The sequence below is a fragment of the Vidua chalybeata genome, chromosome 1, assembly GCF_026979565.1.
Source record: "Vidua chalybeata isolate OUT-0048 chromosome 1, bVidCha1 merged haplotype, whole genome shotgun sequence".
Taxonomy (NCBI): domain Eukaryota; kingdom Metazoa; phylum Chordata; class Aves; order Passeriformes; family Viduidae; genus Vidua; species Vidua chalybeata.
In genome coordinates this window covers 62,084,441-62,106,834 of record NC_071530.1, presented here as the reverse complement: position 1 = coordinate 62,106,834, position 22,394 = coordinate 62,084,441, and the positions used below count along the sequence as shown (strand labels likewise).

General features: G+C 37.4%; 1 protein-coding gene across 5 annotated transcripts in view; it reads left to right on the top strand.

The window, feature by feature from the left end:
• Window positions 1–22,394, top strand: part of CDKAL1 (CDK5 regulatory subunit associated protein 1 like 1) — a 379,245-nt gene that overhangs the window by 56,953 nt on the left and 299,898 nt on the right. For all 5 annotated transcript variants that reach the window (XM_053936121.1, XM_053936155.1, XM_053936129.1 and 2 more), the window contains one exon: window positions 9,387–9,471. In XM_053936121.1, coding sequence (XP_053792096.1) covers window positions 9,387–9,471 — 85 coding nt within the window. The remainder of the gene's footprint in view (window positions 1–9,386; window positions 9,472–22,394) is intronic.

Here is a 22,394-nt window from a genome sequence, read left to right as displayed (position 1 = left end):
TTCAACCATTTTTTAGAAACTCCGATCTGCAAAACAATTGAATCCTCTTTAATAATTTTTACCAGGTAAGGCTAATTCTGAGACTACAGATAAAGCAAGTGGAGATTTCTGAAGTGTTGTATCAAAATGAGGATGCAGTTGTTTTTCAGTGAGCTCTGTGAAATCTGGAGATTCTTTACAAGCTCACCCATCAGCTGTCATCCTTCTAAGGCTGTAGTTAGACTTCAATAGATGCTCTGAGACAGCTGGTAACACATCTGCAAGAGCTATGTTTGAGCACACATGGGGAGTTAGAGCTATTATATCTGTTTGGGTTATTTTTTTTGAGGGGAAGGGGGGATTATTTTTTTTTTTAACCTTGTTGCATAGAAGGAGTCAATTAGTTCTGCTGTTCAGTGTTTTCTATTAATTTGCTGTGCAACCCAAATTACCGAAAAGTTGGGTTTTATGATCGCCTTTAAACTTGTCAAAAATTTACTGGATATCACCTATCTGGCCTCTAAGGGATGTAGACTGAAATCATTTGTGCATATGAATCTAGGCAATGGCTTTGTGTTCAGGGACAGGCCTGAAGGCAGGGACAACTTGGCTAGGATCTTGGCTTGTTTGCATAGACATCCTGTGTGGCTCGATCAAGTTACGGAAATTCTGAAACTACTTGTCTAATTTATAAGATGAAAAGGAATTTGTGTAGGGAAGGGTGCATATTTAATGTGTGGCTGTTGAAGGTAAATCAGTTAAAATTTGCAGCATGCTTTGAAACTTCAGTTGCATGATGTTGTGCAAGATGTTTTGTTCATGGTTGGCTTTGGATTTTGTGTGACTAAGAAGCAATCAGTCTGTGTTTGCTCATTTGAATAACTCGTGTTTTGCGTATGAAGCTGTATGTAGGGACAGAAAAGCACTGAGTCGTACTGTGCATGCTATTTCTGGAATATCAAGCAGGCTTAAGACTCGGAGGAGATTTTGGGATTTTTCCAAATTCTGTCAACAAAACAAATTCTATCCTCATTAATCATCAGAATGAGTTGGAGTTATTTGTATGTTGTTGTAGCATAGCCTGGCTGAAACAGGCTACTTGACCTTGTTCCTAATGTAATGGGACTTTTCCCAAGAGACTGATAAATCACTCATCACTACTTTGCATATTGAAATTATTCACACTGATCATTAAGTCTTCAGTGAAGTGAAGGGAGCAGTTGGCTCTTGGAATGCCTCAAGGTTATGTCTGTGCTCAAGAGCAGGGTGAAGTACCCACCTTAGAGCACCATGCTATGGCACCTGTATCTGCTGCTGCCTAGGGTAATTTCGGTACCTTAACATTAGGTGTTACTGTGCTGAACAGCCATTGGCAGGGCTTAGGCTTTCTGCCAACACACCTCTTAGCTAGCAGTGAGATTTATCCTCTCTTCTTTTAAGGTCTTGTTTTGTTCAAGAAATAGTTGCATGATCCACTTTTCTCAAAGTAGTGAAGTCTTTATTTTGAAGGAATGAGCTAAAAATTCAGCCTAAATTTTCCACCTTTGGTATATAATACCATGTTCAGAGTAAGCTTTGACTATTTTATATCAAAAAAGAGCCATGAGAAAAGAGTATCCCGTTAAGGTCATGTCATATTGAATAAGTTTCCTTTAGAACATGGCCATGGTTGTATACTTGTAAGAGGGGTACCTTTCCTTTAAAATGTCTGTCTGGGAGCTGCTTGACAAGACAAGTGGAACTGTGGAATGTAGGCTAAAATGCAGCAGATTATGGCACAGAAAACTGTACCCTGAGTTGAACTGAAGTATATATATACTTCTTTTCCCTGATCAACAAAGATAGCAAGCAAGGATGTGGAAATGATCAGTCCCTTTCTTGATTGGAACAAGTATGAGTTGTTAATGGCTATGGGCTTGGGAAGGTTCATTCATATGGGGGAATTACTGAAATACCTTACAGGTACTGCAGTTTTAGAGTGTTGAAGTTACAAAAGGAAACCCGCTGCTTTTCAAAAGAAACATTTCTAGGTTTAGCCTTTTTAAACATAAATCATTTTACAACTTCAAGTTACCCTCGGGTGCCTTAATGCATGGAAAATCTAGTGAATTAGAGTAGAATGAACAAAAATACCAAAGTAGTTTGTCAATTCATGTTGTCTGTGCTGTATGCAGAAGCAGAAAAATCAGCGGGACATTGCAGAAGGAGTGAAAATACAAGGTATAACCTAATTGGATTTTTTTTACATTGCTAAAAGGTAAACCTTTCTAGTAGGTTTAACTCTCCTGTTCTTTCCTTTGTGGAGCTTAGATGTTGCTAAGGGTGAATGGGCTGAAGCCTCCCTGTGCAGCTCTGTGTGTCTGGGTGCTGCAGGGCAGACTCTAGGCTGCAGCAAGCAGTGTAGCTGGGGTATCCTGCTGGTCTGACACAAGTGTGTAGAAAGTGGGAGAAAAAGGCGGCTTACTCCACAGATCATCTCAGACCCAGACTGTAGCCTGTGCTGTGTCTAGAGCAGAGATGAAAAGTACTTAGAGAATGGATTACTCACTTCAAAATCCTAATATAAATTGGGATTACTCTTTTAAGTGCTACTGATGGTTGCAGAGTAGAAGTGGGAAATAAAGTTTATCACTGTCGATATTTTAAAGCTAAATTTATTCTTTCATGTACTTTTTCTTCTGTGTTGTCTACTTTTCAGTACCCTCATGCCAGACCTGAAGCATTCCCTTAATGGACATGCTTTGAAATACAGAGTCTTTTGTCTGCACTATTTATAAATATATGAATGTTAGTTCAGGTGTTCACCTATTGTAATTTTTCAAGTTCCAGTTTTATGTTCTCAGTGATCTCAAAGTCAGCCTGTAGTTTTAGCGATGGTGGCAGAAGCCATAAGCTGTTCTGCTGGCCTTGGTAAACTTCAGCAAACTAAATCTATTTTGAAGGAATTTGTTTTTGGGAAGGAGTGGTAAGGCAAAGTTCCAGGTTATGAACAAATTGAATGGACATCAACTGATAGTTTAGTAGTTTGTCCCAATAACTTCATGATACCCCCTAAACAGCTGAAAAGAGAGGTGTATGTGCTTCTTTTTTGAAAATGGATTTTCTAAGGTGACTGGAAATAAACCAGTATCTTTTTAGAAAACTTGCATTCCTGAAAGTAGGCATGAATACATAAAATTGAATTATTTGTCTGTTATACTGAAATGAGGAGTGACAATGATTTAACATGTCATATTTTTAATCCAGTAATGTATTGCTGGGTTTTAACTGGCTAGGTCTTGTGTGTTTAAATGTGCTCAGTTCCTACTTATTTGGTATGTTCAGGCGACAAGTCCCTATGCACCTCTCTTTTGGTGGACAGTGAGAAATATTCTTTGATAGCAGACACAGCATCCTGATCTGGAAGGATTTATAAAATCTGTTTATAGGCCAGCAGTAGCTGCTGTTGAGATGTCTGCCTGCTTAATAAAATTCACTAAAAATACTCAATTTCTTAAAAACCAGAAAACCCAAGAAAGGTTACTTGCACTAAAGGTTACTACACTAATGAAAATGTTAATGGAGAATAAAAATGGTAAATTTGCATATTTGTTTAAATCAGGGCAAGAGATATGATGGGAAAATTATTTTTTTCATGAAGGCTCGTCTGCAGTACCTGATTTGATAAGCAGCCTGGCTTTCCTTTTGGAACTTGTAATAACATATATGCAGGGTGAACCAAATGGTTGTGTTTTTATTCATTCTGAATGAAGTAATTTGTTATGTCCAGAGTATCTCAGAAATTTAATAAGAAAACAGAAGTCATGTTGCAATCAAGCTGATCCTTTTATATTTTACATCCTGATACTGTTGATAAGACATGAGTGGGATTGTTTTGAAAGACATTTGCAATCTGCAAAGTTGGTATTTTCAGCATGCCTTTGAGTGTTTCATATCACTGGCAAATGCATGGGACATCTTCAGAGGTGGGAACTGATAATGTGTCCCTGAGATTCCAAACAAGTACCATCTGGAAACTCATGATAACTTGTGGTTTTGATTTGTAGTTGCTGTCAGGGGTGCAGACAGAAGGAAAGAGCTTGTTTGCTTGGAAATCTTTTCTGTAGGACAAGTTACATGAAAGTTGATAGTTAACTATATCTGATACCATACTGAGAACTAGCAAATGGTAGCTAAGTATTTTGTGTGCCAAGGAAAGGCACACAAAATGCCAAATTTTTTCTTGTTACTCTTAACCTTATTGAGCGTTTTTCTTCTGCCATGCAAAGCCTATTGTCTGCAAACAAATAACCAAACTCCTTGTCCCCAGAGGAAGATGTACCTTCCTCTTGCATTGATGATTCACAGCATTTCTGAACTAGTATTTATGATGAGATTCTTTCCCAATACTTGTTGAGGTCTCTTAATGCCCAGTGGTCCAATAAATCATTAAATTAACCAGCACCTAATTTCAATAACCTAATTGGAGTGACAGTGGGTTTCTGTGACATAGGGATGTCAAAAGACAATAATTAGTTTGGCAGCTTTGTTCCAGTCAGGATGCTCTATGACTTCTGTAACTGGCTGTGAGGTGTCCTCATGCTTAGATATTTGTGTCGTTTGGGGACAGATTATTCCCATGGAGTACAGTTGCAGGCACACATTCCAGACACCTTGGATGTTACTGGATCTGGCTCCAGAGTATGAAATGGCAACCAGGGTATCAAGGGAGGGAGCAGAGCTGTTTTGGAAGGAAGAATGCACAGGACGAAGCATTTAATAGGGAGGTCCATAAATGGGAACATAGGGTAGAATACAGCACGTGGAAACAGAGAAACTGGAGGTATATTTGTTGCATATATAAGAGCATTAGAAGTAAAAAAATCAGAAAAGGTGAGAAGGAAGACTCACAGAGTGATGAGGAACTGGATAAGGACAGCTGGAGGGAAAGGCCCTGGAAGAGCCTTCAGTGATTACAGAGAAAGATCTGCTTTCAGATTGAATTTCTCTGACTAATGTACAGTATTTAAAAATATGTCATAATAGTTATGAGTCATATTCTTTTAGCAAACTGTGCTGAGCAAATCTGATAGTGGTTTCCGTGCAGAGAGAGGAGTGATGTGCTGAAGAAAGTAAAGAAAGGCTGTTCTTTTAGGCCTTCACTAGATGTGTTTCTTCTAATTTTTTGCTTTGTGAGTGTTTTGATTTTCAAGGAGATGTGGTTTGGGGGGCCTTGGAAGAAAACAAAGTCTTGGAAAAAACTGAAAGAAGAAAGACTAAAAGTTAAGAGATCAGGCAAACCCATGTCAGCTGTTTATTTTCAGCTGATAGTATTACTACAATCTTAAGAAATTCTGCTGATTTATGATTTCTGAAATGATAACAAAACTGACACTGCTAGTTAGAAAAGAATTGTAACTATTATTTTCCTCCATAGGTATACTGATGTTACAGACTCTTGCCATTTTATCATCTTAGTATTGCATAATGTAGCCAATTCATGTTTTCCAGAATTTCCCAATTAACTTAAGTGTTCAGAAGTTTCCATGACCTTTAGGTTCCTTTGTACTCTGTGTTGTTTTTCAGAGAGTATGATAGACTTTGTGGTTTACTTCCAGTGTAGCCTTTTTTCTTTATGGAAAAGATGTCACAATGCAAAAAGACCATGGCTTTGAGTTGTGTTTTTGAGCATTTGATACAAAGCTGATTTGACATATCTTCTTTTTTTCTTGCTAAAAATGTCTTATCATAGAAGAAACTGTTTAAGTAGCTCATAAACATAAATGTTGGCAGCAAAATATCATAATTTAAAAAGTATCATTAGGCTGAATATATGGCAAAAATAAGTTGAAGCAGATCCCCTTGGAGAAGATTGTTGCAGGACATATGCACCTAAATCATACTGACTACTGTACTTATGTTCACTGTACTGATGGTTCTTGCTTCAGTTTTGCCTGTCAGTCTCTATGATTTGCTGGAAAACCTTCTCTAAAGTTTAGATTGTCCTGTTCACTCAGATCTGTTTGAGCTCCCAAACACAGGCCTCTGTTCTTCACTGAAATGTTGGAGGTTTCTCAAAAACCTTACTTAGGGACTTGGAGAAGGTGGCAGGTGAAGACCTTCCAAGGAAGGTTGCCTCAGTGGGTGCAGCACCACGTTCATGTGGTGCTTCCCATCCAGACCTAAATTCTTCATCTGTCTGCCTGGAGTGTAAACAGAAAATCCTCAGAGCTGTCTGTCCCTACCCCTCTAGGCCTGTATTTAGAAGCCTGAGCTTATTTGTCAGAGCTATTTGACTCTTTATTTGAGGAGAGTGCTGAACAGTAGCACCTACTCATGTCAGAACACTTATAGGTGTGTATATATATATCTGTGCCCTGAATAAAGGATTATTACGCTGGTGTTGCATAATATTTAGTAAGTATGAAGCCAGAAGATGTTGTTTATACATGCCAAGCCCAGTCTGCTCTTCTGGTCCATGTTTGTTTCCACACATCCATCAAGGCCTTGCAAAGCAAAATGTGACCGCTGACAAGTTATTCCCACAATGTTGCAAATGTTCAGATCTTCCTGCAACCTGATACAAAAAGGCCGCATTGGCAATATTTTTCTTTTTAACTGAAATGTTATTGAGAAAATGCAGTAGACTGTGGTGAGTTTACACCAGTGCATGCAATTATTTTAAATATGAATAGGGCAGTAAAGTACTGAGAAAATTCAGCTATCATTTGGAAGAGTTGCGATATGGAATCTTACTTAATAAATGAATATAACTCGTAAGTGTGTGTCTGTATGTTTATATATATGCATAATCAAAACTTGTATGTACATATATTAGTATGAGACATCATTAGAATAATTAGGGAAAACAGATTTAAAAATAAATGCAGAAATAGAACAACTAAATATGATAAAACAATACTGTTGCTGTAAGAGGAGGACAAACCTCAGGTACACTTTAATTTTCCTTAAATAATTTTTAGATGTGTACATTGAATGAGACACCTTTTCTCAAAACTGCTCAGCAGATTTGATTCTGTAAAAGCATTTGCTTTTTATCTTCTGTTCTGCAGAGGCTGAAACCTGTTAAGGAATGAATCTACATGTATATGGGAGACTTTTTTATATGTGTAATATATATAAAGTGTTGCAGTTGTCTCTCAGTCAATGAGTCAATGTATTAATAGCCTGGAAACCAAACTGCTGTATGGAATTGGTCCTGTTGGCTTTAGTATGTGAGGACTTTTTAAACTTAAATGTGTTACTTTTTCCAAGGCTGTTTTGAAGAGAGGGATTTGATTTTGGCTTTAGGGGAGAAGCATTGCCACAGTGTTGTCTCTTCCTGCACACCTGGAAACCATGGCACAAGGAGGAACTGAGACCAAACCCAGAACTGGTATTCTCTGTGTCAAGGCATCTCTCCTCTGAATAAAGACATCTCTTGAAAATATTTGTGCTTTACAGTGAATGAGTGCTACTGCAACTGTTGTCTGTTAAATGTAATGTCTCACATGTTGGCCTCTTGCTATTTAGTGTGTGTGCATGTCCCACCCCTAATTCTCAGGTGGGTGTGTTATGGGTGTGGGGCTGAATTTATAAACATTTTTTGCTGCTGAAAAGAATAAGAAATACGAGGGTTTGGCAGTGTGACTGGAAAACTACTTTTAAAATGTGTTTGTTTTCATACTTGGTACATCTGACCAGGCCAAGAGATCACTCTTTTTCTGACATTGAAACTCTGTTTCTTTGCTTTTCTGTACATAATTCCTAATATTTTTTTTTTGTACCTCTGATTGTCTTTCTAACAGTAAATGGGTCTGTTCAGTAGTCTAAAAATGTAGTTTTCATGCAGCCTGGGTTGTAGGAGAGGTTCTTTGTCTTGTTCCATTTTTATTTTGACTTCTATGTAGGCTAAAAAACTGAGTGCTCTTTCCCAACCAGATATGGGTCAGATATTTGTTTTTTTCAAAAGTAGCTAGAGGTCTGAATGTTATTTTGATGACTGCTTTGTGGTTTTTCCCTGTTGTGAAAGGAAGTTGTGTTTTAGTCAAATTAATAGTGTAATCTTGGTCAACAATAATTAGAACCCCCCGGAATGTTTTCTCTTATTTAGCATTAGTTGCATTTTACGTATTATTTTCAATTTACCTCCTTCATAGGTTGTGAGTGATAATTAATTGTAAATTATGATTTCTTCAAAGAAAATATCAATGAGACAGAAAGCTTTATCAATTTTAGCATTTTGTCATAAGTGTGTGTGCATGGAGGAAAAGGATATTCATGCCTGTATGGATACATTCATGATGGATGTGGTATAAATATGCCTAAGTCATGGCAGGCTTTCTCCTGCTTTAGCAGGATGTCAGTTTGAGTAAGGCATCCTTAAAAAAGGATTTTAAGGCATCCTTAAAAATTATGTTTTACCTGTATTCATTGCTCACTGGCTTATGTTATTTAAAGATACATCAGTTAATACTTCAGTGCTCAATGTACTGAATAGTAGCGAGTGACATGAATTTTCTTATCCAAACTGCTACAAGCTATTCTGATGAATGCTAAAGCACTAAACTATTTGAGATAGCGCTTAATAATCTAATGAGATAGATTATTCTTTTATTTGAAAAAAGAAGTTCTAACTTTACAAGGTTATGCTAGTAATTTTGTAATATAGGCCATGTTTTACAGGATTAGGGTTTATATATGCGCTTCTGCAGAAAATTCTGGGATTCAGTTCTGTTAATGAATTTAGATATCAATAGACTCTGAACAAACAGAAAGGTTTGGATCCTGAAAAAAACAGTATCCTTATTTGAATGGAGGCAGATATTGGTTGCTTGTATATCTTTTGTCTTAAAATTGCTGAGCTGTAATTATACTATAACTAAGATATAACCAAAACTATAAATATGTATGTTCCTTTCCAAAGCAGCTGCATTGATTTTTCTCTTTAGTAGAGGTTCACATGTTATGAATTGTGATTTGTTTATTTTGTAGTATTAATTCACAGTGAAGCTGAAGCAGGGATTTTGTTTTCTTAGTGAAACCTGCTTTTGTTGACCACTTAATTTTGCCTTTGTCTAGGCAAGATCTTTCTGGGAGTTGTGACCGTTCTTTTTAACTTTCTTTTCCATGATGTGCAACCTAGTGGCATCTCAGCTGGCAAATGAGATAACAATTTATTCCCCATTGGCAAAAGAATTAAAAAGAAGTTACAATGGAAATGCTCATGTGCCTCTTTTTTTTCTAAAACTCAAAACAAAGAAAAACCAAAAAAAACCCTTCCAAGAATGTAATTGAATATAAAGTAATCTTGGACATAGCCAACCTATTATTAATGTCTCAGTTTGGGGTTTTTTTAGTATTATATAAGTTAGGAGTTGATAGATTAAGTAATTCTTAACACAGGTTTGTTTCTTTCTGTTTTGTAGACAACTCTGCTGAAGCAGATTTATGGTTGCTGAACAGTTGTACAGTAAAAAATCCTGCTGAGGACCACTTCAGAAACTCAATCAAGTAAGTTGTTTCCTTACAAAGATTTTTAACTATCAGTGGGTATTGCATGTCTTAAAGCGTTGTGTTTTCAATCTAGAAGTAATTTTGTGTTTTAGAGCAAGAAATGTGCTGAGTTTGTGTTAACAATGGTGAATTCTCTAGAATGGATTTGTAAGGTAGAGTGGATTTTTTTAAAAATAGCATTAGCTTGCAGGTGATTAACACTATGCTTATTTAGGAGAGCTGCTGACCCATTTATATAGGGACTTCTGTATTATTTTTCAAGACAATGTTGTAATAATCTTCTGAAGAGTTGACTGTGCTTTTTTTTTTTTTTAATATGTGAATTGTTAGGTTGTTTCATTTTTCATCTACTTAAATATGGCCTGAGACCTGCTTTTCAGTGGTGTGCAGCAATGGCCATAAATTAAATGACAAGAAGTACCTTAACATGAGAAAGAACTTCTTTATATTGAGGGTGTTAGAGCACTGGAACAAGCTGCCTAGGGGGTGGTGGAGTCTCCCTCTTTGAAGATATTCCAAACCCACCTGGATGTGTCCTTGTGTCCCTGGGTTACCCTGCCGTGGCAGGGGGATTGGATGAGATGATGTCCAGAAGCCCCTTCCAACCATACCAGTCCAGTGATTCTTTAAAAAGGGTATCTGGCATATAGTTAAAACCAGCTATTGCACTATACATTTTCTTGAAATATTAGCTGATTAGCTTATAATAGAAGTCTTGTGAGAAATGTGTTTTATTATGCAGTACCATTCTATTGATGTCAAACAAAATGACATGGTAGTAGTTTTGCCTCCAATTTCTGCAGAAAAATAGAAAACCTGTACACATACAGCTGTCACTGCCCAGTATAAAGAAATACTGTGGTATGTGTCCTGTAGATTTTATCTTTAGTAAACAACTTTGGCTATTTGTGCAGTCATTTGTTTAGTGTGGTGCACTGGGGACTGGCTGTTGAAATCCATTTTGGTTAGAAACCCATAGTTCTTGGGAATGGAAAGAGGAGAGAGAAACTGGATATAACCTATCTGCTTGTAATGCTGGAGTTACTAAGAGGCTCTCAGGGCTGTAACCTGGAACAGAAACCTCCTGCCTGCTGTAGGCGGCACAGCAGAAATTTCCTCCACCCCAGAGAGTGCTTCAATTTCTGGCTGCTGGTGTTGCACTTTGTGACGAGAATGGTTTATGCCTTTCTTCTCTGTTGCCAAAAAAAAAAAAAAAAAGGGAAACTATTCCCAGAATACTTCCAGCACTTAGTGTTGGCCAACAGAACTGATGACAAGATAGTTTCCAGCTCACTTGTGGCCATCCTCCTATTTTACTAATCCTGTGCCAGGAATGATGTGGTATGGTGTGTGTCCTAGCCAGGAGAATAGAGTTGGTTAAGAACGAGGGCCTAACTGAAAGCAAATGACCAAAAATATTTCTTTGAAAAACATGTTTCTGTTGCTGCTCTGTTCATGAATCTGATGTTACTTGTAGCCTGGATTTATTCTTTTTTATCCTTTTATCTCCCTATACTTGTTCTTTTCCTGTAGCATGTATTATTCATCCTCTAAACTCAGATCCTGGCAGTTTCCAGCCATGGAGAATGACATCTTCTGTAGTTGTTTCTGATTTTTCATAAGGTGCATTAAACACAGGGGAAGTGCACTGTCTTTCTAAAGAACACAACTTCTCCCAAATAGTTCTTAATTTGTAACAGCAAAAACCCAATGCATGAAGCTTGGATGATACAAAATGAGCTGCCATTATATCCTGTCAGAAGAGCTTGTTAGTAACTATGGAGATCTATGTTTTTCTCAATTGAGTAACAAAATAAACATGGTGTGTCTGTGTGTGGTCAAAGCAACCATGCTTGGAGTAGAAAAAATAATAATCTGCTGTGTAAAATTCTTCTTAAAAACAAAAAAAAAAACAGTCTTGAAAGTGTTACATAGTATTATGCATGTTATTGAGAATAGTATTTATTTATTCTCTGCCCACTGCAACACTTCCTACATTGCTTGCATATATGACTAAAATGACTGATTCAAACCAGTGGTAGTGTGTTCACGCTGCTGGTTAAAGAATGACTGAAAAGCTGATCCCTCACTAATAACATGGGCCAAAGAATGTGCCAGAACCCAAAAAGTCCTGTATGTACAACCTTTTTTGGTCTGCTTTTCTTCTAAAAAAGGAACAAAACCACTCCCAGACACTCTGAACCTTTGTAGATCTGTATACTGCTGATACAAGATGACTGACAGTATAATCTTTATGCTATAGCTTTTTTTTCTTATAGCTCTTAGGAATAGTCTCCAGTTCTTCAGTATCAATAAAGTTGAACTTGCTCAACCAGAGTAATGGTATGGAGGGCAAAGAGTTGTTTAAAGACATTAGCTTATGGATGGGAATTGAGTTTTCTGGGCAGATTCTATTCTCAGTTGGTTAATCTTAAAATAAGATTAAATAGAGTTAGGCAATACCAGTAAAGAATTCCCACTATAACTAAGTGTGTGGAATTAAAAATAAAATTACTAAGGCTTGTGTTTCGATTAGTAGATGGATCTACCTCTTGTACTTTAGTAGAGTATTTGATGGGCATTCCAGGAAATTAGCAGCTTTTGAAAAGTTACATTTTTTTTAAGTTGACTTTATTTTGCCTTAAAATGAAATAATACTTTAAAAATAATCTATTTATTTAAAAGTCAGTCATATCCTTTTTTTGCTGGTAATGTTTCAGTATATCTTTGCTTTGGACCTGATCATCTGTCAGTGTGACCAACTTGGATGAGTTAACTGTATATGTATAAATGTGTTTTATAAATGGCATAAATAACCAAAAAAAAAGTAAAATGTCATTAAATTTCTTCCAGAGAGATGTCACTATTTATTTGTTTTGGGGAATGTTGGTTAGTTTTTTGGTGGTTCATTTGTGTGCTTCTGCTTATTGTGTTTCTGGGGCTTTTTGTTTGGGTTCTTTTTTGTTGTTGTTGTTGTTTTGTTTTTTGGGGGGGGGTTGGTGGTTTTTTTTCTCATTTGCAGAAGGTTATCAGGTAACATTTTCTGCTATCATTTATTTTAGTCAAAAGTAGTTTTGTTAAAACTTAGCTGTTAGTAATAGCAAGAATAAACATTCAAGAAGTAAGTTACTAACCTTAACTTGTGTAAACCACAGTAAATCTAGTAAGACTGTTTGATGAAGAGAATTAAGCCCAAGAGTGTGTGCTAGAGGAGCTTGCTTCCTTTAAAATAAAGTTATTTTGCTCTTCAGTTTCATGCTCCATTAATTTCTGTGTGCTCTGATACTCTTTTCTTGACTGTTACATCTCAGATATGTAACCCAGTTTTCCTGATGACCTCTGAAGATTCAGAAACTCTTGAGTGTTTCTAGCTAGCAGTCTTTTCCCTTGCTTGATCCTTTCCTGAGTGCTGGTATAAGTTACTCATGTGTTTGGGGACTTTGGCTTTTCCTTAAGGAGTTCTTCTGCTGGTTGAAGTATTATGGAGAGGAATTTGGTGGCTTGCTTATTAAAACAGCCAGAATGATGTTGTCTGGGAGGAGAGATGTGGTTATGCTGTTGAGGTGTTCATGGCTTGTCTCATGGTATAGAATAAGTCTGACCACTATAATCATCTTTGTTACTATATATAATTAACATGTAGCATTAACACACATTCTCTGATGTATTTGTTTCTGCATTCACTTTAAGGCACGCTCCAGTGTATGTTCAACCCTTTTCTTTCTGATAGCTATGAGTTGTGACAGAGGTGCGAGGGCTTTTAGCACTGAAGTAGCACCATGTGGCTTCCAGTTCTGTCTTTGCTTCCGTTTTCACCAATTCATGAATAAACACTGTGTGTGGGATCTCACTTTCATGCTAGAAGGAGCATCAAAACCTGTAGAATTTGTGGAAATGTTTGTTTAAGAGGACTGTGATTGTAGACGTTGCAGATTGTTTAAAGCTCTCAGTGGATTAAATTGAAGAGTAAAAGGCATGACTGCCTTTAGATGCTACAGGATTTCTGTTAACCAAATGCAATTGTGTTGATGTTAAGTACAGAAGGAGGTTAAATACAAAAGCTTGTTCAGAGATAAGAATAATTTTCTGCTGCTTGAAATCTTTGCAAATGAAAATAAGCCTGGAAGAAGTTTTTTTTTTTCCTTTTTTTCCTGTCATTTATGAATGTAATTTATATGATGCATTTTGAAATTGAGCAAAATGAAAAATTGCACACTATGCAGGGTTATCACTTTCTTTAACACAGCATTAATCCTTTTGCTGTTCCTAATTCATTTCCAGTGTAGAAGTAGACTGTGATTTAGAGTTGTTTATACTGTTCATGCAATACAGTCTAAGCTGTAATGTACTTCCAGGAGAGGAAACATAAGTATTTCAAAGCTCTTTATTTTATACATCCTGTTAGCATGAGAAGATCACTTCCCCCAGGTGTAAGTTTCTGAGCTGACTGTCATGGCCTGGTTGTTTGTTGCATTTTACAGAAATAGTGTGTTGCCATGACTTTGGGTGTTTGTGTCAGAGTACTTAAGGTAACTGGGCAGTTCTGAGAATTGTAGGTAGGGGTACTGCTGTTCCCCACTTGTATTGAAGAAATCTGAGGAAGGCCTGGATTCTCTGAAGTAAAAATGCCTGCAAAACAAACTTCATTGGGTAGGACGAAGTTGGACACTTGATTTCTTTTTCCCCTAAGACTGTTGCCAATAATACTCCTTGCTCAGACTCTCTAAACTAGTCTAGATCATGTTGGTGAAAGTCTTGCCTTTTGCCAGGATGAAAGGCTCACACACCTACAGATTGACAAAGTGCTTGTATTCGAGATTTATGCCATATTCACAGTGAGAGAAACTCCGTCCCCAGCTAATAAGAAGTTACTTGGTTTTGAGTGGAGGCTCTAAATCAATTAACTAGAATTTAAAATCACAATTATATTCTAAGAACACCCTGATGAGCTTAGGTGAGTGCTGAAGCTGCTTCATCAAAACCTTGATTGGAATAGATTTAGGCACAACATGTGTATGTTTACAGATGTAGGAGATCTATTAAGATCTCAGCAATCACATGCCATTAACCAAAATTAACTTTAATATTAGTTTTGGAGCTCATTCTGTTTTGTAAAGAAATATTTTTTTAGGAAGTGCTCGAATCTTTGATTTAATGTGTACAAATTAATTGGTTGACAACACTGAACATTTCTCTTATGTTCACCAGATTGTGTGGGGTTTTTTTTTTTTTTTTTTTTTTTTTTTTTTTTTTTTTTTTTTTTTTTTTTTTGAGCTTCTGGGTTCTCCTGGCAAAAATTTCAAGAAGGGTTTTCTGCTTTAGCATTTGAGAGGTGTTTTTTTTTGTACAGCTGTACCCATCCATATGACAAAGTAATGATTTTTAAAAATGTTCATTCTACTAGTTAATGTTTTTCAGCTTAAGCAATGCCAGTTTCACATTTATATATTTGATCAAGCTTTACCAAGGAGCATAGCTGACTCCAAATGCTCTGTGGCTTCCAAATGCTGCAGAAGCATTTTATAGGCTTAGAACAAAAATGTTATTAAACTGAAGTCTTTATTTAAAACCATATCAATCTAGTAAGTATTTTTTTCTTCTTTTTATACTTACTGAATATTGTCATCCATGCTTTTAGTGTCTTACGGTGAAGAATTCTGTGATTGAAATTATGTTTGTTAGTGGAAGAGTTTTAGCTGCATTTGAGTGTGTTCTTTTTCTTGCACTCATGTCTGCCATAAAAAAGAATGTTAAAAGCTGTTTGACGTGATGCTATAAAACACATAGAAAAAGCACACCATATAGAACTGAGTGTTTTCCATTGCACTGTATTTAGAAGATAAAAGGATTATGGACTGCTTGTGAATGCATGGCCACATATTGAAGAGATTTGCAAAAGCCGGGTTATAAACTTGTGTGCGTTTTAGTTTAATATTTTAAAAGGTTTTTAAAAAGGTACAGGAACAGAACCTATTAAAATCAACTTCTAAATGTGATTCTAGAAATCTTTTCTACTCTGATAGGAACACATTTGGGACTGCTTTAAGTACTACATGGTATTGATGCTTTGAGATGTTACTGCAGTGCTGATTAAGCCTGAGATGCTTTAGTGGGCTAATTAACTTCAGATACTCTTTGTGTCTTGAGCCAGATCATTGGGGACAAATGAGTGTTTGATTGTAATTTTATAGAAGAAAATATGTCCAGGACGTGAGAGGCCAACTCTATTTCATGTCTTCATGTATTTCTATTTGAACTTTTTGTTGAGGCTGTAAGTACAGGTCCCCAGCTATATAGGCTCCAGGAGCACTGGTGCTTCACAGGCAGTGTTTACAGACATTGAAAATCAGTTAAGTTCATTGCTAAACACACAAGATACACTTTCCTTTGCAAACAAATGCAATCAACCATTACACTCCAGTGATATGGGTAAACAAGAAAGACTTCTGATTTAAAAAGTGTAGCTCTCCTGATAGTTCATACAGTAATGCTTTCACTTTTCTCCTTGTCAACCAAAATGGGACACAGGTATCATAGAATTGTAGAATATCCAGAGCTGGAATGGACCCATAAGGATCGTGGGGTCCTGGCCTTGCACAGGACAGGCCAAGAGTGCCTGAGAGCATTGATAAAATGTTTCTTGAACTCTTAAGGCTTGGTGCTGTGAACACTTCCCTGGGGAGCCTGTTCCAGTGTGCAACCACCCTCTGAGCGAAGAACCTTTTACTAATACCAATCCTAAACCTCCCCTGACACAGCTTTGTGCCATTGCCTTGGGTCCTGTCACTTGGATTTTTTCAGCATATTAGCGCACGAACTTGCAGGCATGTATAACCATCTGCAACCTGTTTTAAGAAAATGAGCAACACTGAAAAGGATATCTAATTCTCATCCTGCATTGCTGATGTTATCATTAATTAAAAACCGAAACAGTTCTTCCCTCTCCTCTCAGACGTGGTCAAAATGCATAATTTTAGGAAACCTCTTCAGACAGAGTTAATGAAATTAGCAAAAGTAAGGATTGGGCTTTCCTAGTGTTTCTCACGCTGTTCTGCCATATGCTTGCCTTGGGGATACGGTGTTCTCTTGGGCTCTTAGTGCTGGTGACCCCCTCTTTGCTGAGACCAGGGACAGATAAAGCAGAAACTGTCAGGAAGATGGAGACACTGTTTTTGGTCAGAAGTTTCAGGTTTGTTGTGTTGCTTAATCAAGGGCTTTAAAGAGGAGACATTTGAGCAAAACTGTCCTTGGTTTCCTATTATAGCCATGTGCACAAAAACCATGTTGAAATCCATTCAAAATGTCTTGCCTCTTTTAACAGGATGGGGGACAATGATTTCTCGTGACCAAGTTCCTTCCTTGATTTAACTCACACTTCAGATTAGCACCTTAACCTCTAGTTAGTCCTTACGGGATTTGGAGGGTTTTCTGTTCTCTGCTCAAAAAATGGGCTATTAAATAAAGACTTTAAAAGTCTCATTTGGGTTGTGGTATGCAAAAGAATAAAATCCACTACTGTGTGTATGAATTTAAGGAATGTGAATGGAATCAGAATATTAACAGTTTGTAAGTCAGCATGCCTTCAGGTGGAAAATGCCCCTATGGAGTTTGCCAAAGCAAAGAGCTGGTGACAACTCCTGAGGAGCTTGTGATTCAAACAGTGGTGAGATAGTAGACAACTGCTGGAAACAGCAGCAGTCTGAGACACTGTAGTATGCTTTTTTATTGCTTCAAACAGTAGGCTGTGTATATTTTCTTGTCCTTGGAACAATATTTATGACTTATCCAAGCAGACTGTGCCCAGTAGTGGACTACTGAAGCTGAACTTTGTGTTGCAATTAATTTGGGGATGTGCAGTCGGAATCCTTGCTCCTTCTGCCATGTGACATTCACCTCCCATCTGTTGGGGAATTTCTTGTTTCTTTCTCTTCTTAAGAGGTAACCAAATAACTTGCTCCAGCATTAAGAAGTGCAGGAGATACTAAGAGATCTTAGATTTGCCTCAAATAAGCAATACCATTACTGAGAGAGGATGTAGTATTAATTGATGTCCATTAAAATAACATGGGACAGGATAAGGACAGAGCTTTGCTTGGGTTTGTTTGCCTGAATACAGTCATAAGAAGTGAAAAAGAATTGAATGTTTTATTGGTTCTGTTTGTTTTCCTTTTTCCCCTTGCTCTTTTGAGCTTTTAACTAGTAGACCAGAATATATGAAATACAGTAGAATGATGAAAGAGTGATTCAGCATTACAAATTGTTAGCTGGTTTTTGGATGGGTTATATGAGCTTTACAGAATTAGTGTGTCGCATATTATGTGTCCCCCTATCTTGACAGGGGTTTTGTTTTACCATTTCAGACAGATGAATTGAGCAGAAAAGGTTAATGATGTGAGTGCTGGAAGCAGGTGGTTGGTAGCTTTAACTATTTACCTAATTAGCTGCATGTTGGCTGTTGTCCTAGCAGGCCTGACTTTTCCTAGGGAGGGAGCATAGGAAAACATGCAGAAACTTGCTGCAGCAGGACTAAGGCAAAAATCAACATGATCTAGACTTGTCCTTACTGACAAGTATGATTTTATTTGTTTTTGATTCAAAAGATTATGTACTAATGCTTTATGGGTGTTTGTCCTGAAACAGAGAATGCTTGCTTGTTCAGGTGAGCTTGAGTGTCAAAAGCATTTTCTCTTATACTTCTGAAAGCATTTTTCTTGTGGTTGTTGGATGCTAACCCACAAAGAGCAAAAATAGTGCTGGTGATTTTTTTGTCTGTATTCAACAGAGCTCTTGTTTTCACATTGAGTTCCATTGTAATTCCTGTGTCTGTTTAATGTGCATCTGCAAAGACTGATGATATACTGAGGTTTTATTGTGGCATATTTAGTCAAGGCAAGTTGGGATACTACCAGTGCAGCACAGCAGTTCACGTTTGGCATTGGGCATTGTACACCTCAGCTGCTGACTTGACCCTTGGTGCACCACTCTTGGGAGGGACATGAGCATAGACAACTGTTCCTCTTGAATTTAACTTTTTTATCCAAATGTTTTTCTGTACTTGTAAAATTTTCTTTTTAGCTTTCAACGAAAAAAAGGGCAGAAACACAGGCTAACACCAAGACACAGTTGACCATAGAATTGTTTCATTCCAAGTATGTGCTTGAATTTGAAACTTTCCTAAGAGATAATGTCTGGTAACTACTTTTAACAGGATAAATAGTCAACTTTTTTCATGTATTGATTTTACAGCTCCAAGCATAATGGAAACTGATGCTTGTTAGTGGCTCCAGGTACCAATATAACACAAATACTCAACAAGAAATTTTATATGTGTTTCCTCCAAGTAGGAATAAACCTATTGTTTGCTTGGGTCTATTATATTTTATTAGCATGACCTCAAGGGAAACTCAGTAGTAAAGAAGTAGAGGCTCTTTTTTTTACAAAAGTACAATATTAAATAAAATTGTCTAAAACACAGCAAAACTCAGTGTAGAAGCAATCTGTGATTACCTCAATCCAATTGGGTAGCATGGATTTTTTTTCCTAAATACTTCATATGCCTCCAGTTTTTATTTTGTCTCTCCCTGTGCTTTTTTAATGTAGCCCCTTTCCATAATAGATGTCTATTTGTATGCTTTTCCTTGTATCAGTCATTAAATAGGAAAATTTACTTTGTGGAGTTGTCAAATTGATACCTGCAACTCCAAAAAATGAAGATGAGTGAAAAATATTATTTAGAGACACAAAAGATGTAATGATGGATATATCCTAAACAAAATGAAGAATTTTCTTTTACATTCTTTCAGAAAAAATACCATCTTATACAAGGAAAGCTGCAGGAGATGGGATTTTTACTTCAGATTGCTCTTCGCTTTAAATACTGCCCTTTTAATACATAGTATCTGAACTTGAAATTATTCTTTCAGGTATTTCTTTTTTTCATACTGTTTTTCTTGCTATTACTAGGAGCTCTCTTGTTTAGCAAGTGTTGGACACATTTCCTAGCTTAGTTATATGAACTGTGCTGGACTGAACCAGCAAAAAGATTCAATCTGTTCAAAGGAAAAGAACAAAAATAGAAGAATTTTTGAAATGGATGAACTTTTTTACACAAGAAATTGAAGCTATGGTTCTTTTGTTTTTATACATATAAAATTTATGTGGCCTCTTTTGGTCCTATAGCTTGTAATTGCATTTATAACCTCTGAAATTGACTGTTTATGTATACATGGATGTAACACATACATAATCAAGCATTATAGAAAACAGATCAAATGTGGTTTTGCACAGGCTTTGTTTTGACCTTCCCTTTATGGCTCAGCAGAGTTGCTTATAATTTAGTCCTGAACTAATATAAATTCAATGTATGGTAAACCTGGAGCTTCAGGATGTGGTAACTTTGTAGGATTCACTATCACAGAATCACAGAATGGTCTGGGTTGGAAGGGACCTTTAAAGTTCACCTTGTCCAACCTCCTGCAGTGAGCAGGAACATCTTAAACTGGATCAGAGTCCTGTCCAGCCTGGCTTTGAATGTTTCCAGGGATGGATCTTCCACCACCTCTCTAGACAACCTCTTTAGTTTAAAACCATTATTTGTGTTCTCCTGCAACAGGTCCTATTACAGAGTCTGTCCCCAAACCATTACCCTGTGTCCTATTGCAAGAGCTCCTGTTACAGCGTCTGTCCCCATCTTTCCTATAAGCCCTCATTACGCACTGAAAATCCTCCTTGGAGCCTTCTTCTCTCCAGACTAAACAACCCTCACTCTCTCAGCCTCTCCTCATAGAAGAGGTGCTCCAGACCTCTGATCATCTTTCTTACCTCCTCTAAACTTGCTCCAAAACATCAGGGACCTTTCTGTGCTGGGGACCCCCAGAGCTGGATGCAGCACAGCAGGTGGGGTCTCACCAGAGCAGAGCAGAGGGACAGAATCCCCTCCCTCACCCTGCTGGCCACGCTGCTTTGGATGCAGCCCAGGATACAATTGGCTTTCTGGGCTGCAAGAACACATCGATGACTGAAATTCAGTATTTTATCCCACAGCACCCCCAAGTCCCTCTTGGCTTCCTCTCATGAGGCAAGGGATTATTTGCTTCGCATTTGAAATACATTAGTTTTCGGTGTTAATGGCATAATGCAGTGCTAAAATATCTCTTGAGCAACATGTTTTTTAAGTCAACAGTTCACAGTTTTTACATCAAGCAGTGCATGCTCTTGGTTTTGTGGTTTCCATTTGTATTTCACAAAAAACACCAGTTGAGCATGCTTGTTGCAAAATTTTAAAGTTAAGCTATTGTGAAATGCTGCTTAACATATTACAATTATTGCAGGAAGGACATTTAATGAGAATAAGCCAGGTATTGCGCACTCTGTTGTTATGATTCTTTACTGATGTTGTGGTTGAGATGCAGTGAACTGATCTTGAATTTCTTGTGACTATTGCTCAGAAACCACATGCTAAGATGACATTGTCATATTCTAAGAAAATGGTCAGGGAGTATGTTTGGATTGAGGAGAATGGGCTGTAACTGACTTCCTCTAATGTCCTAAATGATACTGCTTACATAACGAGGTTTCCAGCTGGGAATCACTGCTTGGTGCAATATTTCCATGTGAAGAGAATATTTCTCTTTCCCCTGCTCCCTGCTGGAGCTGTTGTGGTGACTCAGCTGCTACCAGCTTCACCCCTTGCCAAAGATGTGGCTTTGCTTTGTGGCCTCATGGGCAGATGGCAGGTAGCAGGATGGAGAGAGAGAGCAGCTTTATTTTGTCTTCTCTTAATATGCTTCAAGTAACTTAGTGATGGTGATGCCACGTATTCCTTTCCCACCTTTGTCTTTCCTGACAGGGACCTGCAACTGTTTGCAGCCTTGGTGCTCTTTTTTTCACCTTTACCTACTGTCCTGAGGATTTGAGGTTTGAAATAGAATTAGAAAATCATTACATCACTGTTTGAGGGGTTTTTTTACTTCTCCAGTGATTATTTGTAATGCTTTTCTTCTTGGCTTCTAATTTTGATATGTTTGTAATAGGAAGAGGCAAACCTTTTCAATAAGAATATTTTTTCTTGCAGTATTTTTACCAAAGTTACCTTTTTCTCAGCATTGAAATCTGAAGTTGCATAATAAGAGGTTTTGTTATTGACCCATAGTAAATTTGGATCGTGTTGTTATTTTTCCCTTGCTTGGCTTACTTTTTTTTATAAGGACACTTACCTGTAGCAATGATGTGGACACACGGAACCATTACCCCAACCATCATTTATTCAACTGCACAGGGATTCAGTTTGCATTTCTGAGGAAAAATATATATTGCTATGTGAATGCATACAAGAGGCGAGCGTGGCTAGTAGCTATTGCAAGCTGATTTACTAGAGTTGTAGTGTGTGTCTCTTGCTTTTAAGAGACAGGGAAGACTCTGAATTGGAACCTGAAATCCAAGTTGAATCTGTTTGCATAACCTTTTATTAGATAAGTGATTTCACTTTATCTTTGACTAATACATTGGATCCCACATAGGAATTAATGGCACGGTGCTGTAATAATAATGCAACAAAACCTGATGAAAGATCTTGGGAAAGTTATAATATTTTGGAAAAACTATTACTATTATTAGACTTGCCCTGCCCTCGCTACCTTACCTGACACTGCACAAAGCACAAAACCCAACTGACAGAACAGTAACTCCATCAAACACAGCAGTTTTACCACCCACCCTGTTTATGCCCAGCATTCTGTCTTCTTACAAGCTTCCATGGTCTTACCTGCTGACGTTTGTATGCCAAGTAATCAAGATTTTCCAGATCTTTTTGAAACTTTTGGTTTCATACATAGCTGCATACTCACAGGTAGGGCTGTTTACCAGGATATCCCTGCAGGTGAGGGGGATAAAAAGATATATTATTCGCTGGGGTTGGTGAA